This window comes from Vigna radiata, unplaced genomic scaffold (genome assembly GCF_000741045.1).
Source record: "Vigna radiata var. radiata cultivar VC1973A unplaced genomic scaffold, Vradiata_ver6 scaffold_450, whole genome shotgun sequence".
Taxonomy (NCBI): Eukaryota; Viridiplantae; Streptophyta; class Magnoliopsida; order Fabales; family Fabaceae; genus Vigna; species Vigna radiata.
The window spans coordinates 26,968-41,967 of record NW_014543424.1 but is presented as its reverse complement, the minus strand read 5'-3'; the positions used below and the strand labels follow the sequence as shown (position 1 = coordinate 41,967).

Sequence of the window (15,000 nt, the reverse complement as noted above, 5' to 3'; positions counted from 1 at the left end):
ATAACTTAATTATAAAGTTATTGAAATTTTTATCTATAAGACGTTTTTCTATGTGAAAAAGTTGAACTTGTCAAACATTTTACTTTTTTAAGAAAAAAAAGTTATTTGGCTCTAGTAACTTTGACAATTCTTTATGGAAATAAAAATTCTTAAAAGATAAATTTTTATATTTCTAAAGAAAATAAAATAATAATAAAAGAAACACTGAGGGAGATTTTCAAACGAAAGTAAAAAAATTTAGGGTTTAGGGTTTAGGGTTTAGGGTTTAGTTGTTAAAAGTAAAAAAATTTGATATCAAAGTACTATTATCCTTTATTTTAATACACTTGACCTACGTATAAATGTTAATTAAGACATTTTGATATTCTCAGAACATGTATCAAACTTTTCTAGTTGAGAATGAATGATTATTAAAGTTTGAAGAGTTCCATGCATTCATATCAACAACACTTTTTGATACAACACTTAAGAATCCTGTTTAGGACTCTTATATATCTCATTCCATTTAAACATATAAATATTTTCACAAATCATAACAAACCAATATATCTTTTAAAACCATACACATAAGTAAAAGGATTCAAAAACACTTAAGAACGTAAACTTACTCACCCACCTAACAAACTCTGTTCACCCAGCTAGAGCCAAAACAACAAGCTTCCCAAGCTTTTGCAACTCTCTGCCAAAAAACTCAAATACTTGTCTACCTAGCCAATTTTGCTCGCCCAACAAGAGTAAAAATTGCAAAATCCCCAAGTTGAGCGAGCTAGCTCACCCAACATTTGGAACTCATTGCCAAAAACTCCCCTACACTCACCCAGTTAACTAATTCTGCTCGCTCAGCTGAACTTCATAATTCTGCAACACTAAAACTACAAAATTAACACTTTTAGACCACCCATTACCTCTTTTAACAACTTTTACCAATTTCTAACACTTCTATATTGGATTATAAACTATTTTAAACATAGACAAAAGTGTATAACCAATCTTAAACTAATAATCAACTATTTATAACAAGAAATCAACTCAAAAACCTCTAAATTCTCAACTTAGAGACCAAAATCGCATTCTACCTATTCTAGCTCATTTTTAAGTAACTTAAAAACTCTAACAAGTCACAAAAGACTTATAAACACATCACAAACCTTTCATTTAAACACAAAACCATTGATTCAAAATCTCACTAGTCCAAATCCCTAAAATGAATCTTAAAGCTAACCAAAATACTACTAACAAGTCTTAAATCTCCTTGGAATAGACTATAAAACTGTAGTTCATCTTGGTAAGCGTTAATTCAAAATTCACATACCTAAAACCTCTTATTTTTGACAAAAAAAACCTTACTAATCCTACCTAGTGTCATTCTCTTCCACTCTTAACCACATTCAACAAAACCACAACATCTAAACAATTCCATTTATCATACAATTGGAGTGTAACACGAAATCATTCATCATCAACAATACTTATATGATCAAATTCACTTACCAAATAACAATTCACATGAACACACATTTCAAGCATCAACATTCAATATCAACCAACTATATCCTATGATTACTTATCAATTCATACTTTATAGATGAACATAAAACAAAAAGTAGCTTCTCTTACCTCACAAAGAGCTACTATAGTTCTAAAAAGGTCCAACAGTTGCTTCAAACGCAAGAAAGTCTATAAAAACCTACAAATCACCAAATTGTGATCAGAGTGAGTTTTTAGGATCTTAGATTAACAAGCAATTAGAAAAAGGTCACATATGACACATGAGACGGATAATCAACATGTATGATTTTTACCTAAGAATAAAAGAAAAAAGAGAGTAGAAACTTACTTGCTCAATACAATTGATCGGATAGGACCGTGATCGTCAAATTGAGGATCGAGGAGTTAGAAAAGGTAGAGAAAAGTGAGAGAGAACTAAGAGGAAAATTTTAGAGAGATGGTATGTGTTTTAAGTAATGAGACGAGTTTAAAAAATTATATTTATATTATCGAATTATTTAAAGTAAAATATTCGATCTCATTATTTTAAAACACCTATCCACTCTAATACTCTATTTTCTAAGTTTTTAGAATGTTTAATTTTTGTTTGCAAGAATTTTAGAGAAATAGTATGTGTTTTAAATAATGGGATGAATTTAAAAAATTTTATTTATATTATCAAATTATTTTAAAATAAAATACTCCATCTCATTATTTTAAAAATTTATCTATTCTAATACTTTATTTTCTAAGTTATTATAATATTTAAATTTTGTATGCAAAGTATTAATTAATACTAAGTTTGTAATTATATACTTTTTCTACTTTAAGATTTTAGAGAAGAAAAAAAAAACAATCTTTTAAAAAAGAATTTCAACGATGTCTCTTCATATATAATTGTGACTGTTTCTTGATTTCAGTTACGGTTTTTATTAAAATCGTCATTAAATTTATTCATAGTTTTTATTTATTTAATCTAACCATTGTTCTTGATGTTGCAGTGTAAAAACAAGTGTAGATGTTAGTGTAGTACATACATTAACACAAAAATAATTATTTACATTATATAATTTACATTTAAGGGAAAAATCAACATGAAAACACATCATAACAATAACATTTTTAAAAATAACTGAATCGACACAAATAAGATAATTTATGTCAACCATTATACTGTTCAACATAAATGGTCAATTTTTACGTCGTTGAATAAATGGTCCAATGTAAAACCCATTCCTCGTTAAGATTCGATTGTGTTACAAAGTTCAATACCATAAATTACTCTAATTTGTAGTATTTTATCCTTTACCTAATTTTAATTATTCTAAAGTTAAACAGTTATTATATTTTTATTAAAATAATCTTAGATGATGCTTAAAATAAAACTAATAAAAAAGTGTTATTTTTCATCTCTTTTTCACTGTTAATATTAAATATTTTTTCTTTCATTCCCTATCATTTAATGTGTTAGGATTAGGAGGGAGAGCATTAACTAAAACTATCAATACTGACTATATTGAATAATAAAACCTAAAATGTTTACCATAAGCCTCAACTATACTATCTTATAATTCAGTTCTAGAAAATGGAATCTTTAAAATTAGATTTCAATTAACTAGTTATTTAACTTAAAAGTATTTTGTTTTAAAATTTTTTAACTTATTTAAGAGTTTCTATACTTCCTTAGCTAATAACTAAACTAAATTCAATTAATTTTCTATAGGAGTTGATTCATTGAATTTGGCCAATTTTTAGTAAGGATTGACTCAAATGAATTTCGATTAAAACTTATTTGATTGAGTTTCAATCGTGTTTGACTTGATTAAATTTGATCAATTTTCAATTGAGGTTGATTCAGGCAAATTTGATGGATTTTCGGATGGGATCATCTTGACCTTTGTGGTTGTCTCAACTAAATTCAACTTTGAATTCATTCGATTAGGAGAAGTACGAAAAAGTTTTAGTTATGACCTCCCTAACCAAATTCAACCGATTTTTGGTTGGGTCAAATTCGGTCTCGATTGACTCGACCGAATTTCAACTATAGTCATTCCAAATAAATTTTTTATCAGTGCTAACTTAGTCGAATTTCGATTAAAACCATTTTAAGTATGTTTCTTTTATGGCCTTATCGGCCTAATTTGACTTATTTTAAGCTCAAGTTAATCAATCGAGTTTTGACGGTGTCTGTCCCAACCAAATTCAAAGAAATTTTAGTCCTAACTTATTTTTTTGACATTTTGCCCGACGTAACAAGTTTTAACCTTTGATTGACTCAACTTATTTTAAACCTTTAATTTTGTTTTATAATAGAACATATATTAAGTAAATATATTTTTTTTCTAGGTTTTTTTTCAAATTTTTAAATAATAGTTCAGTTTATTAAAACAAAAATAAGTAATTTCTTTTAATTCGTCTTAATTATTTTGATTCACTTATCATTTTGTTGTTCAATTCGTCATAACTATTTTTTATTAACTTATCATTTTTTACCGTTCATTTTAGTTCAATTAATCTTTATCACCCCAATTCTAATTAAGATATGTTTCTAAGAAGTTTTAAGTGTCATTCTAACTACAACAGTCAATATAGTCAATATAGCTGCTATTGTGATCCCTTATACTTACTTGTTGATGATCTTTTAGGTAGTTGGAAAAGAAAAGATTTCAGAAGGATACAGAATGATAACCGGCTTTTTAATTATTAAAAATAAAAGCAGTTAAGATAAATGAGATAAAATAATGGCAATAAAGATAATAAACATCCATAAAAGAAAAAGGAAAAACCCTATGGGAGAATGAAATCCGCTGTGGTTATATTTACTCTGGTTATTATAAAAGAATTAAACAGAAGGAATTAAGATGATGAGTCTGTTAGAATGAATCCATCAAAAGTTTCAATGGTATCACCATCCCTAACTCCGTGCCAATGAAATGATTTTTCTTCATGCATATCTTGTTGTCTGTGAATGAAAAAATATCCGTTACCTTCCGGAAGACGGAACTGTAGTATCCGCTGCAACTCTTCCAGCTTCGGTCTCAACACGGACACCGCGTCCCAAGGAAACACCTCTATTTCGATCCTCTCATTTGTTTCCATCGGCAACACCTTCACTTTCAGCTTCCCAGACTGCGTTCTTCCGCGGCCGGCCGCAGGAAGAGCCGGCTTCAAGAACACATCAATCTCAGGGTTATCTTCGACTGAATAATCTTGCACAGCCATGTCATCGTTCAATTCTTGGCGCTTTGAATGCAACTGCAGCGCAATCCTAACCGCAGGCACGCCTTGCATGTCTTCGTGCGCCGCAATCTTCTCCTTCAGCTTTCCAAAGGTGTCCTCTCTATCCAATTCTATACGGACACGATCTTTGGACTTTGGCATTTTCACGCTCGCCGTCAATGTCCGCCGCTGCGATAACGACGAGATATCCGGCAACAGAAGCGGATTGTCTTCGATTCTTGGAAGTGTTGAAAGTTGCAGCGGTTGTGCCAGAAAAGAAGGGCTACGCATGGACGGCGGCGGCGGCAGAGTATTTTCGGCATCGTCGGTAACAATAGAGAGATGAATGCGTGAGTGGTGAAGAATCGGAGTTGTATAGACGTAGAGATGATCTTGAAGAAGTTGGCCTTTGAAAATGAAAGACTGTTGGGATATGGGAATTTGGTAGATGGTTTGGATCTTCTTTTTGATATCACGGATTGTTTCAAAACGATTAACTTCAACGGAGAAAAAGTTCCCTTCGCATACCTCAAAAATAACATCTATTTCAAAGTCCATTATTGTTGCAGAAATCGTCTTTTTTTTAAGAACTAAGAAACCGAGTAATGTACTTCAATAAGAAACTATAAAATATTTAAAACCAGAAAGATAAATACTCACATTTTTATCCTAATTTTAATTGATTACTCTAACTCATAATTCAAAAATTAAAACTCTAACAAACAGACTTTAACTCAATTAAAATTAAAAATAAAATTTTTAAAACATTTTCCTAACACTTCTTGATAGTTTCAGATTTTTTTCATCTTCTGCAATTCAAAGTCTTACACCTTCATGCCTTTAATTCGATCATCTCTATCATATTCTTCTTTGACATGACTTCAGAGACATGATTATAGTGAAAATAGTTGGTGTTACTGTAGCAAAGAGGCACGCCTTTGCCTTAGCTTTTTTAGTTTTTCCCGTTGGATTGCTAGGTAGAACATGAATTTCATAATCATGGTATTCCGTACGGTCTAAATTTGATAATTTTCACCATCAAAGACTGATGGTGCTATTGTTGAAAAATTTGAATCTCCTTCCAAACTTTTAGATTTTTCTTACAGGTCCCTCAAAAAAAAAAAAAGCTCCGATACCAAAAACAGTAACGTACTTGAAGAAAAAAAAAATAATGAAAAATTATACAATATTTAAAACCAAAAAAAAGTAACTACCACTGACATTTTTACCCTAATTTTAATCCACTACTCTAACCCATAATTCAAAAATTAACTAACTCCTAAAATTAAGAAACACCTTTAACTCAATTAAAATTAAAAATAAAATATTCCTAAAGCATTTCCTAACAAATCCGCCTTATTTATTATTTTTATTTTTTTTATCTTATATTTTATTCGTAAAAATGTTATTATGTTTAATGATATAGATTAATATTGAACATAATTTATTTATTAAGTTTTAAATAGACCTCAATATATTTATTATGAAGAACTTTTCTCATATATATATATGTTTTAATTTCATATTTTAAGTGTAAGGACCTGAAAATAAGCTTAGGGTCATTGAGCCTTATGAATTGGGGCAGTCAGATTCATAAATTTAGAATGCCTTAGTTGTCTTTCTTTTTCAAAAATCAGATTCTTCATTTATGCTTTTTCTCCTTCTCTCTCTAAACAGGAACCTTTCTTCCTAAGCATAGCTCTGACTTCTCTCTAAAAGATCCCTACACTGAAAGGTTTAAATTTTAATCCGAAGGTGCCTACACGTTTGCGGTGTCAAGGGCTATACTTTGAACCAGTCGATTTCACCGTTTCGTTCTGGTAAGTAATTTTCCCTTCTTTTTCACTGTTCTAGAACCTAGGGCATGCGACTTTGCTGGATTCATGTGCCTTGTACATTTTTCCTCCCATTCTCTACCCATTCGAACTCTGAGAGCTATATTCTACCACCGATTTAGTGATTTATAGGTTCTGTAAGTTCAACGCGGTGTGGGTACGATCTTAGGACATTCTTGACAAGTTACTGTTAAGCTTTCCAGGGGAGCTAGTTATTTTTGTTTGAAATTAATTTATGAGATATATGCATGTTGAATCCTGAATTGGTGTGTTGATTTAAACTGCTATGTACCTGTTAAGTATAAATTGACTTGTATTATGATGCTAAAAATTCTGCATGTAAAAATCTATTGGTTGTAAGCTGTTATGATGGGATTGATGGCTGAAATATAGATGAGTTTAGTGAAGATAAGAGGAATGAAGTTTTCTACATATTTATTATATAAGTATAGGTACTGGAAGAAACTTTTTGTTTGAGAAATAAAAAAGAGTGTTTCATCCTACACCTCCAACATCTCACTCATCCTGCACCTCAAGAAAATTCCACTTCTGACTTTCTGGCATCATATCCTACACTTTCAACTTTTTCAAAAATTTTATTTCTAACTCTAATAAATATCTTTTATTTTTTTCTCTTTCTTATTAAAAGCACTTTGCACCACCTTAATAATAATAATAATCTAATTTAATTTAAAATTCAAATATTATTTAATATAATTTTATATTTTAATAATTATTAAAATATTGTTTATATTATAATAATGATTATTTTTAAAAAATTATAATAAAATAATAATAATAATAAATAAAATAATAATAATCAATTTGATTTAATATATTTAAAATATAATAAATTATATTAAAATGTTAAATTAAATTAAATATTTATTAAATTTAAATACAAAACAAAATTTTAAAAATAATTACTATCGGATATCCATATCCGAATAATACATAATCGGATTTCTATATCTGATTCACTTTTCTTTAAATTTTATAAATTATTTAATTAAATATTTAATTTAATATTTTAATGCAATTTAATATATTTAAATACATTAAATATTATTTTAATTTTCATTATTATCACTCTTATTTTATTTATTATTATTTTAATTTTTAATAAAACTATTATAAAAATATANATCATATTTTAATAATTATTAAAATATAAAAATATAATAAATAGTATTATAATTTTAATTAAATATTTATTAAATTTTAAATAAAAATAAAACTGTTAGCATATTTTATAAACTTTGATATCCAATAAACAAGTTTTAAGAATTTTAATTTTTATTTATAATTTAATAATTATTTAATTTAATTTAATATTTTAATATAATTTAATATATTTTGAATATATTAAATCAAATTGATTATTATTATTATTAATATTATTTAACTTTTTATTATTATTTTATTTTAATTATTTTTTTTAATTTTTTAATATAACTATTATTATAATATAAATCATATCTTAATAATTATTAATAATATTTNAATTTTAAATTAAATTAGATTATTATTAAGGTAGTGTATAATGTTTTTAATAAGAGAAAAATGATAAAAATGCAAAATGAAATGATGTTAAAAGTGAAATTTTTGGAAGTGTAGGATAATATGTTAGACATGTAGGATGAAACACCCGATATAAAAAAAAGGAAGAAGTATTGTGAATAGACAGAAGCAAAGGACGGAAGAGACTTTGTTTCAATTTATTATATGGGGATCACTTTTTAAATTAGAAGAGTGAGATGATGGTATTGGGTTTTGTTTGGTCGTACATTGATTGGTTTGATGATTCAAGTCACACTATTTCTTGCTTTTATACCATTATTTATGCCACTGTCCAATTTTCTTCTCCCTGGTAAATTTTGGCGCCATTCTTTTCTTTATTTGTTATTCCTTTCAAGTTTAATCCCAACTTTCTTTTATTTTTTTAAATTAATTGTTCCGGTACTTTTTAAACAATTTTATGCTGCAAAGTAAGCTACTTGCAAGGAGGGGTTTTGTTTTGCCTTATGGTAGGAGTTAAGAGATAATGGAAGGGAGAGAGAAAGAAAATAAAATTTAGTGATAGAATTAATGGGTGTGAGTCCCATAATTTTGGTTTAGTAAAATGGCAACCGTCCTTTTAAATTGGTTGATCACGTGATGATGCAGAGGATTTTGTATAAATAATTCTTAGTTTATGTGATGCTTTTATTAAAGGAATGAATTCTATTTGTTTTTTTTCTAAGTTTGAGAAAACCTTTTAAAGGATAGGAACGTTGTAACTTAGTTTTGGAAATAGAAATACCGATATTAAGTAATATATTACGTTATATTTTATATTACATAATATGCTTATTTCATAATTTTTTTTTGTAGTGAACCTTTTATATTATATAATAATATAAACTTATACATATTAGTATATATTAGATATATAATAGTACATAAACGTTAACATTTAGTTAACTTAGTTTTGTTAATATTATATTAAAATATATCAATATTAGAATTCTATAAGTTTGACCTCTGATTAATTTATTGACTAGCATAAATTTAAATTATATACTATTATCCTTATAATAGTAGCTTTATGTTTTGTTAGTAAATAAACATATAAATTAAGAGATAAAACAAATGATTTTCATAATTTAACACGAGGAATTATTATGTACGTAAAATAAATTATAAAAGTTGAATATTTTTATGTGTTGTGGTAATAATTTTATTGTAGTAATTTTATATGTTTCTGTGGGGATTTATTTGTTGTTATATTTTTATAAGACGTTGTATATGAAGTCGTAATATTTTATTTGTTGAAGTAAAACCTTGTGTTTGATGAGTTAATGTATAGTATTGAGACTATGTAAGAAAAGTATTGAGGTTGTGTTATAAGTTTTGTGATTTGTGAGTAATGTATATTGTTAAGATTGTGTATATGTTGATTGTGGCAAAAAGTATATTATTACAAAGTGATGAAAGTATAATCATCTGTGTAGAATCTCTCAGTGGTCTAGTATTCAACATGTTAGGATGTATCTCTTTGATTAAAGTTAACCCTTGTATATGCTATGCTTGACAAATTATATACTTTTTATATAATTAGCTCACCCTTGCTTACTTTAGAAAGTGAGCTTTTAAAGCCTAACTCAACCCCACAAAACCGACTTGTAAGGTAAGAATTGAACCTCATTTATATATTATAAATTAGCTTTATCTCTAGTCGATGTGGGACTTCCAACACACCCCTTTCACGTGGCTCTGATACCATATTAGAAAGTGGGCTTTTAAAGTCTAACTCAACCCCACAAAATCGGCTTGTAAGGTGAGGATTGCACCTCATTTATATATTATAATTTGGCCTTATTTCTAGTTGATGTGAGACTTCCAACAGCTTGTGTTTGTGCCATGTTATATGTGTTTCCTTTTGCGATGATCATCCACTTGGATGAGAGCAGATGACGACGAGGATACTTTGGAAACAACTCTTGATGGGGACAACCGTGCTGCAACTTAGATTTACTAGCTTTTATTTCCATGAACTCATTATTTTGAAGAACTTTTAGTGCATTTAAAGTTTTACATTCTCTCTAATTTCCAGGGAGAAACTCTAGTACTCTAATTTTCAATTCCACACTATTCTAAGGATGATTGTAATCCTAATTACTCTTGATCTCGCTTTCTTATGTTATCCATGATGACATCTTTATTATATGTATGCCTTTTCTATATATTTTGGGACATCACATTAAGTAATTGTTTAAAACTAAAATAATTACACTATCATCAATATCATTTATTTAAATTTATTTGTTTTTAAATTAAAACAGTTATCTTACTATTTTATTCTTTTAAGTGATATTTATTTAAATTTAATTATAATTTTTAGAATATGTATTTTTTAGTTGTTCTAGTTCAAAAGCTATTGTAACTTCAAGTAAGAAAATCCTTACGTCTAGATACTGAGACTACTCTTTTATTTATAGTCCACTAGGGTTGTTCATTGTCCATAATCTTATATATCTATCGCAATGTGAAAAGACTTGAGTCGTCCAGAATATAATATAAAGTTTAAAGATATGAGCATTATCTTTTGTTATAATATCTCTTGAATTATAGAAGATTAAAAATAAATTTATTTTCATTTAATCTGATTAAAACCACCTATAGAGGTTTAGTCCCAGAATCTAGTCCAAAGTTTCCTCGTGCTATATTTTTAAACTCCTGATCCCAACGCCATCTAATAGTTCGTTCATTTCCATTTCGCCACTCTCTCTCTCGACATCTTCCATTTTCGGCTAGGTACGCCTTCCTTTCTCCATTCCTCTATTTTCTTCTGAAAATCTACTGTGTGATCATTGCTTTTACTTCCTCCTTTTTGTTTTTTCTCTTTACATCACCATCACTTCGCTTCTAGTACTAGGTTTGTGGAAAAAGTTCTTTATAATATTTTATGAAAAAAGTTCTTTATGAAAAAACTTTTTTTGTATGATTGATTCTCTTCAAATATTTTTTAAATATAAATTTAAATAAATAAATAAAGTATTGTGTGATTAATCCATATTTTAAATACTTTTTTAAATATAAATTTAAATAGATCAACAAATAAAGTCTGTCTTGTTTTCTGAAGGCCGTTATGAGAAGATTAAATACTTCTGGAGAGATAAGGGCGCCGCGAAACAAGGGAATGAAGAGGTAATTCCATATGATGTGCGTCTTAACGAACCTCACTCAACAGTGTTTGAAGTGATTGGTAATTTCGCTAGACTGTTTGATGTATGTTTTACGTTTTGTGTCAGTCACTGTTTTTATTTTTTGTGTTACGTTTTTACATGTTTATTCGTAATTGCTTAAGCATACAACATTTTAGTTGAAATATTACATATAGAAGAGAAGAAAGGAATGTTGGCAGTGAATTTATATTGTAAGTGTGTTTTGATGTGCTGCAAAATGCAAAGCATTGAAAATATAATGATATTTTAGTGCAATCATTTTTAAGATCCTCTAAATGCAATCAAGATTTCTGAGATATTTTCTAACAAATTTATTGTACAAACAAAATTCAAATGTGTTAATAAACAGAGCTTTGCTTGCTTAATTTACAGATTCTGTTTGAATAAATAGTTTTCGTATATGGATATGAATTCATTGAAGGAATTCTTCGTTGGATTAAAAAAAAATTTCCTCGATTAATTGTTTTCCCTTTGATGTTTAGACAAGTTTTGGCAATTATATTATGAATGAATTGCTTTGTTAAAGATTGCAGGTGGCACTTTTACTTCATGTATTTGGAATGGAAGGAGCTATTTTAGCACTAATTCAACAGAAGATTTAGAGGTGGCTAAAAGAAAGAGATATGAATATATTGGTGATTTGTTTGGCTCAGTTGGCTACTCCTTTCAGCGTGGAAAATTCACAAAAAAAAATAGGGGGACTTAACCAGAGTAGATGTTCTTCTGGATATTTCTTCAAAGAAGATTCTGAATGCTTCGAGTGCTGATGTTGGCAAACAACCATCAGCTTCGCCCAAGCTAAATTTAATCTTTCAAGAAATGGTGAATTTTTTCTCTCCTGATAAGAGCAACTATGTTCCTGTGTGTGTTGTTAGTTTGGATGTCTTTGAATCAAGAATAAGTTTTAATTACATAGTATATGTTAATTTTAACTATGACAGAAGAAATAATTACACCATTTACCTGTTCTTTAACGGTGATTGTTCTTGAAAGGATTTGAGAGAATTTGAAGATAATTTTTTTGTTGTTGTTTATTTGAATACATTTGAAAATAAGTGAGAGTGAATTTGAAAGTAAATTTTTTTAAACTGTCACATAAATTAAATCTTATACTAATTCTTACAAACTTTACTTTGAAATCCACTCTCGTTTACCTATAAATTTATTCAAATAAACAAAAAAAAATTACTTTTAAATTTTTTCAAATCCGTTCAATTACTCTCCCTCAAATTCACTAAAGTGAATAAGGTGTTAGAGTTTAAATTGGAAGAATGCTCTGGCTCTAGAGACTCTTTACAAATAAATTTTTCCTTTATTCCTATCAATAAGTTTGAACTAACGCCGACTTTTAAAGATCACATTCTATCTCATAAACTACTCCATAAAACCTAATAACAATAATTGTATATAAACTAAATATTTATAGACAAACTGATAATATATATGTTATAATAAGTCAATCAAACTTCATATATACCCTGATATACTTTCAATTTTAACTGTGTTAAATTATGATACATCTCATATATATATATATATATATATATATATAATAAGTCATTCAAACTTACTTTATTTTTGCGCACTCTAAACTTTTACTCTAATTATTACTTAATTATTATTCGACTTAGACTTTCAACACAATTGCAATTCAAGCTTACTTGTAATAGGAATGATTTTTACACTAATTAATAATTAGATTAATCTCGACTAAGTTGCAACTTTAAAATGATCATAGGATTAGTCCTATAAGGGTTGGTGTGGTGACTTTAATCGTAAGGTCTATCCTAATATATGTTCGAGGACAAATTTAAATTGATCATAAGATTAGTTTCACATAGAGCTAACCATTCTTAAGATCAATGTCTAACCAAACTAAAGTGATGAGTTTAAACTGATCAATTCCATTAGAGTTGGAGTGGTGAATTTATAGTAACGAGTTTAAATTGATCTTGAGATCAACCCCAACTAATCCACAAGTGGTAAATTTAAACCAAGATTAATTCAAATCGAGTTAAACTCACAAATTTAAATTAATTGTAAGACTCTCCAGTTGAGTTGAAGAGTCGAATTTCAACTTATCCTTAAATCACCCCATCCAAATTGGAGTGATAAATTTAAACTAATCTAAAAATAAACCAGTACTAAAAAAATAGATTTAATGACGACATAATATAACGATTCTTAATTAAGGAACTAAATAAACAATCAATTTTCAAATTCACACACACACACACATATATATATATATATATATATATATATATATATATATATATTTATATATATATATATATATATATATATATATATATATATAATCGATTTTATAATTATTATATAATATAAATAATAATAGTACAATTAATAATAATAATCTCATAATATAAATAAAAACAATGAAATAATTATAATAGTAAAAATAATAAAATAAGTAACAATAATATAAATAATAGCAACATAGGAGTTGTAAGGCCTTGTAAAAATATCCTTTAAGGGGTGCACACGTGGCAGCAGGGCATTGAACAAGGTTTTAATAGTCAAATGGAATTTTACTAAAAGATAGTCTTCAAGTTTCTCAGCCCATTCTCTGCCACGAGAACTCACCACCAAAGCACAGTTTCTTCTCCCTCTTTTCTTCATTTCCATATCTTCCCTCTACCATAACTTAGGTTCTAACCATTGGTTTCTCAAATTGAAGCTACCTAGGCCTTCTGGACTTCAAGAGGAGCATTTCTACCGATTGAATCTCCATTTCATCCAATGGGTAAGAAAACTCCTTTCTCCATTGTTCCTAGGGTTGTAAACATGCAATTTCTTGCTACAAGCAACCCATTTCGTTTTCTTCCATAATCTAGCTTCTATTTGGTTCTAAAATTCGTTTTCCATCATCAATTGATGATTTTAGGTGATTCTCACACTTTGGGTTCAAAGTACTTGGTCTACGATCATTCCTTGAGTTGGNCGTGCACCCTAGAGGTAAGGGGAGCTAGTTCTTCTTTTCATTTTAGTGGTATGCCTTGAATGTATGATAATTTTGATGTTGTATGTTGTTGGAGGCATGAAATTGGTTATATAGACTTGAAATGCATGAATGGAAATGTGTATGTTGTGTGAATTTGATGACTGATGATTATGAACTGTTTGGGACGTTTTTGAATGATGAATTATGCATGTTGGAACTGTTTTGGTGGGGAAATTTGTTGTGGCACTATTTGGAAGGGAATCAAAGATTTTAGGGTCACTTTTTAGTCATTTTAGAGGAAGTGAGGTAGTGATTTTGAGTAAATGGGGTTTGTCACGTTTTTGGACTGTTGGGACAGCTTCATGCAATGTATTGTGACTTGTTTGAGTCACTAAATTGGTCAAAATAAGTACCAAATGGTAAGATTGGGTTTTGGATCCCTAAGTTGGGAAAATGAGTGTTTTAGAGTTGAAAGGAAGCTTAAATCACTTTAGAAATGTGTTAGTAATGTTTAGAATCACTTAGATAAGTTTAATTATGTCTAAAACAAAGATTAGGAGTGTTAGAAGTTGGCAAAAGTGGTTGAAAATGGTCTTAGCTGGTTCTGTCGAGTTCTGCATAATTCTGCAGAACTCTGTATAATTCTGCAGAGTTTGGCCGTCCGGTTTGGATGGCCTTGGTCAGAGAAGGTTCTCCCTTCTCCTGACCGTTCGGTTTGGTAGGCCTGGTCAGGGAAGGATGACTCCTTCACTTGACCGTCCGGTTT

The 15,000-nt window shown here is 28.5% G+C and overlaps 1 protein-coding gene across 1 annotated transcript; it reads right to left on the bottom strand.

The window, feature by feature from the left end:
• Positions 1 to 4,344: 4,344 nt before the first annotated feature.
• On the bottom strand, positions 4,345 to 5,265 carry LOC106754370. Its single transcript, XM_014636381.1, has one exon. It carries the CDS (start codon positions 5,263 to 5,265, stop codon positions 4,345 to 4,347), a length of 921 nt encoding a protein of 306 aa, XP_014491867.1.
• Between the last annotated feature and the right edge of the window lie 9,735 nt (positions 5,266 to 15,000).

Excerpts from the sequence above, each read along its gene's own strand:
- LOC106754370 (XM_014636381.1), bottom strand. The coding sequence starts at position 5,265 with ATGGACTTTGAAATAGATGTTATTTTTGAGGTATGCGAAGGGAACTTT.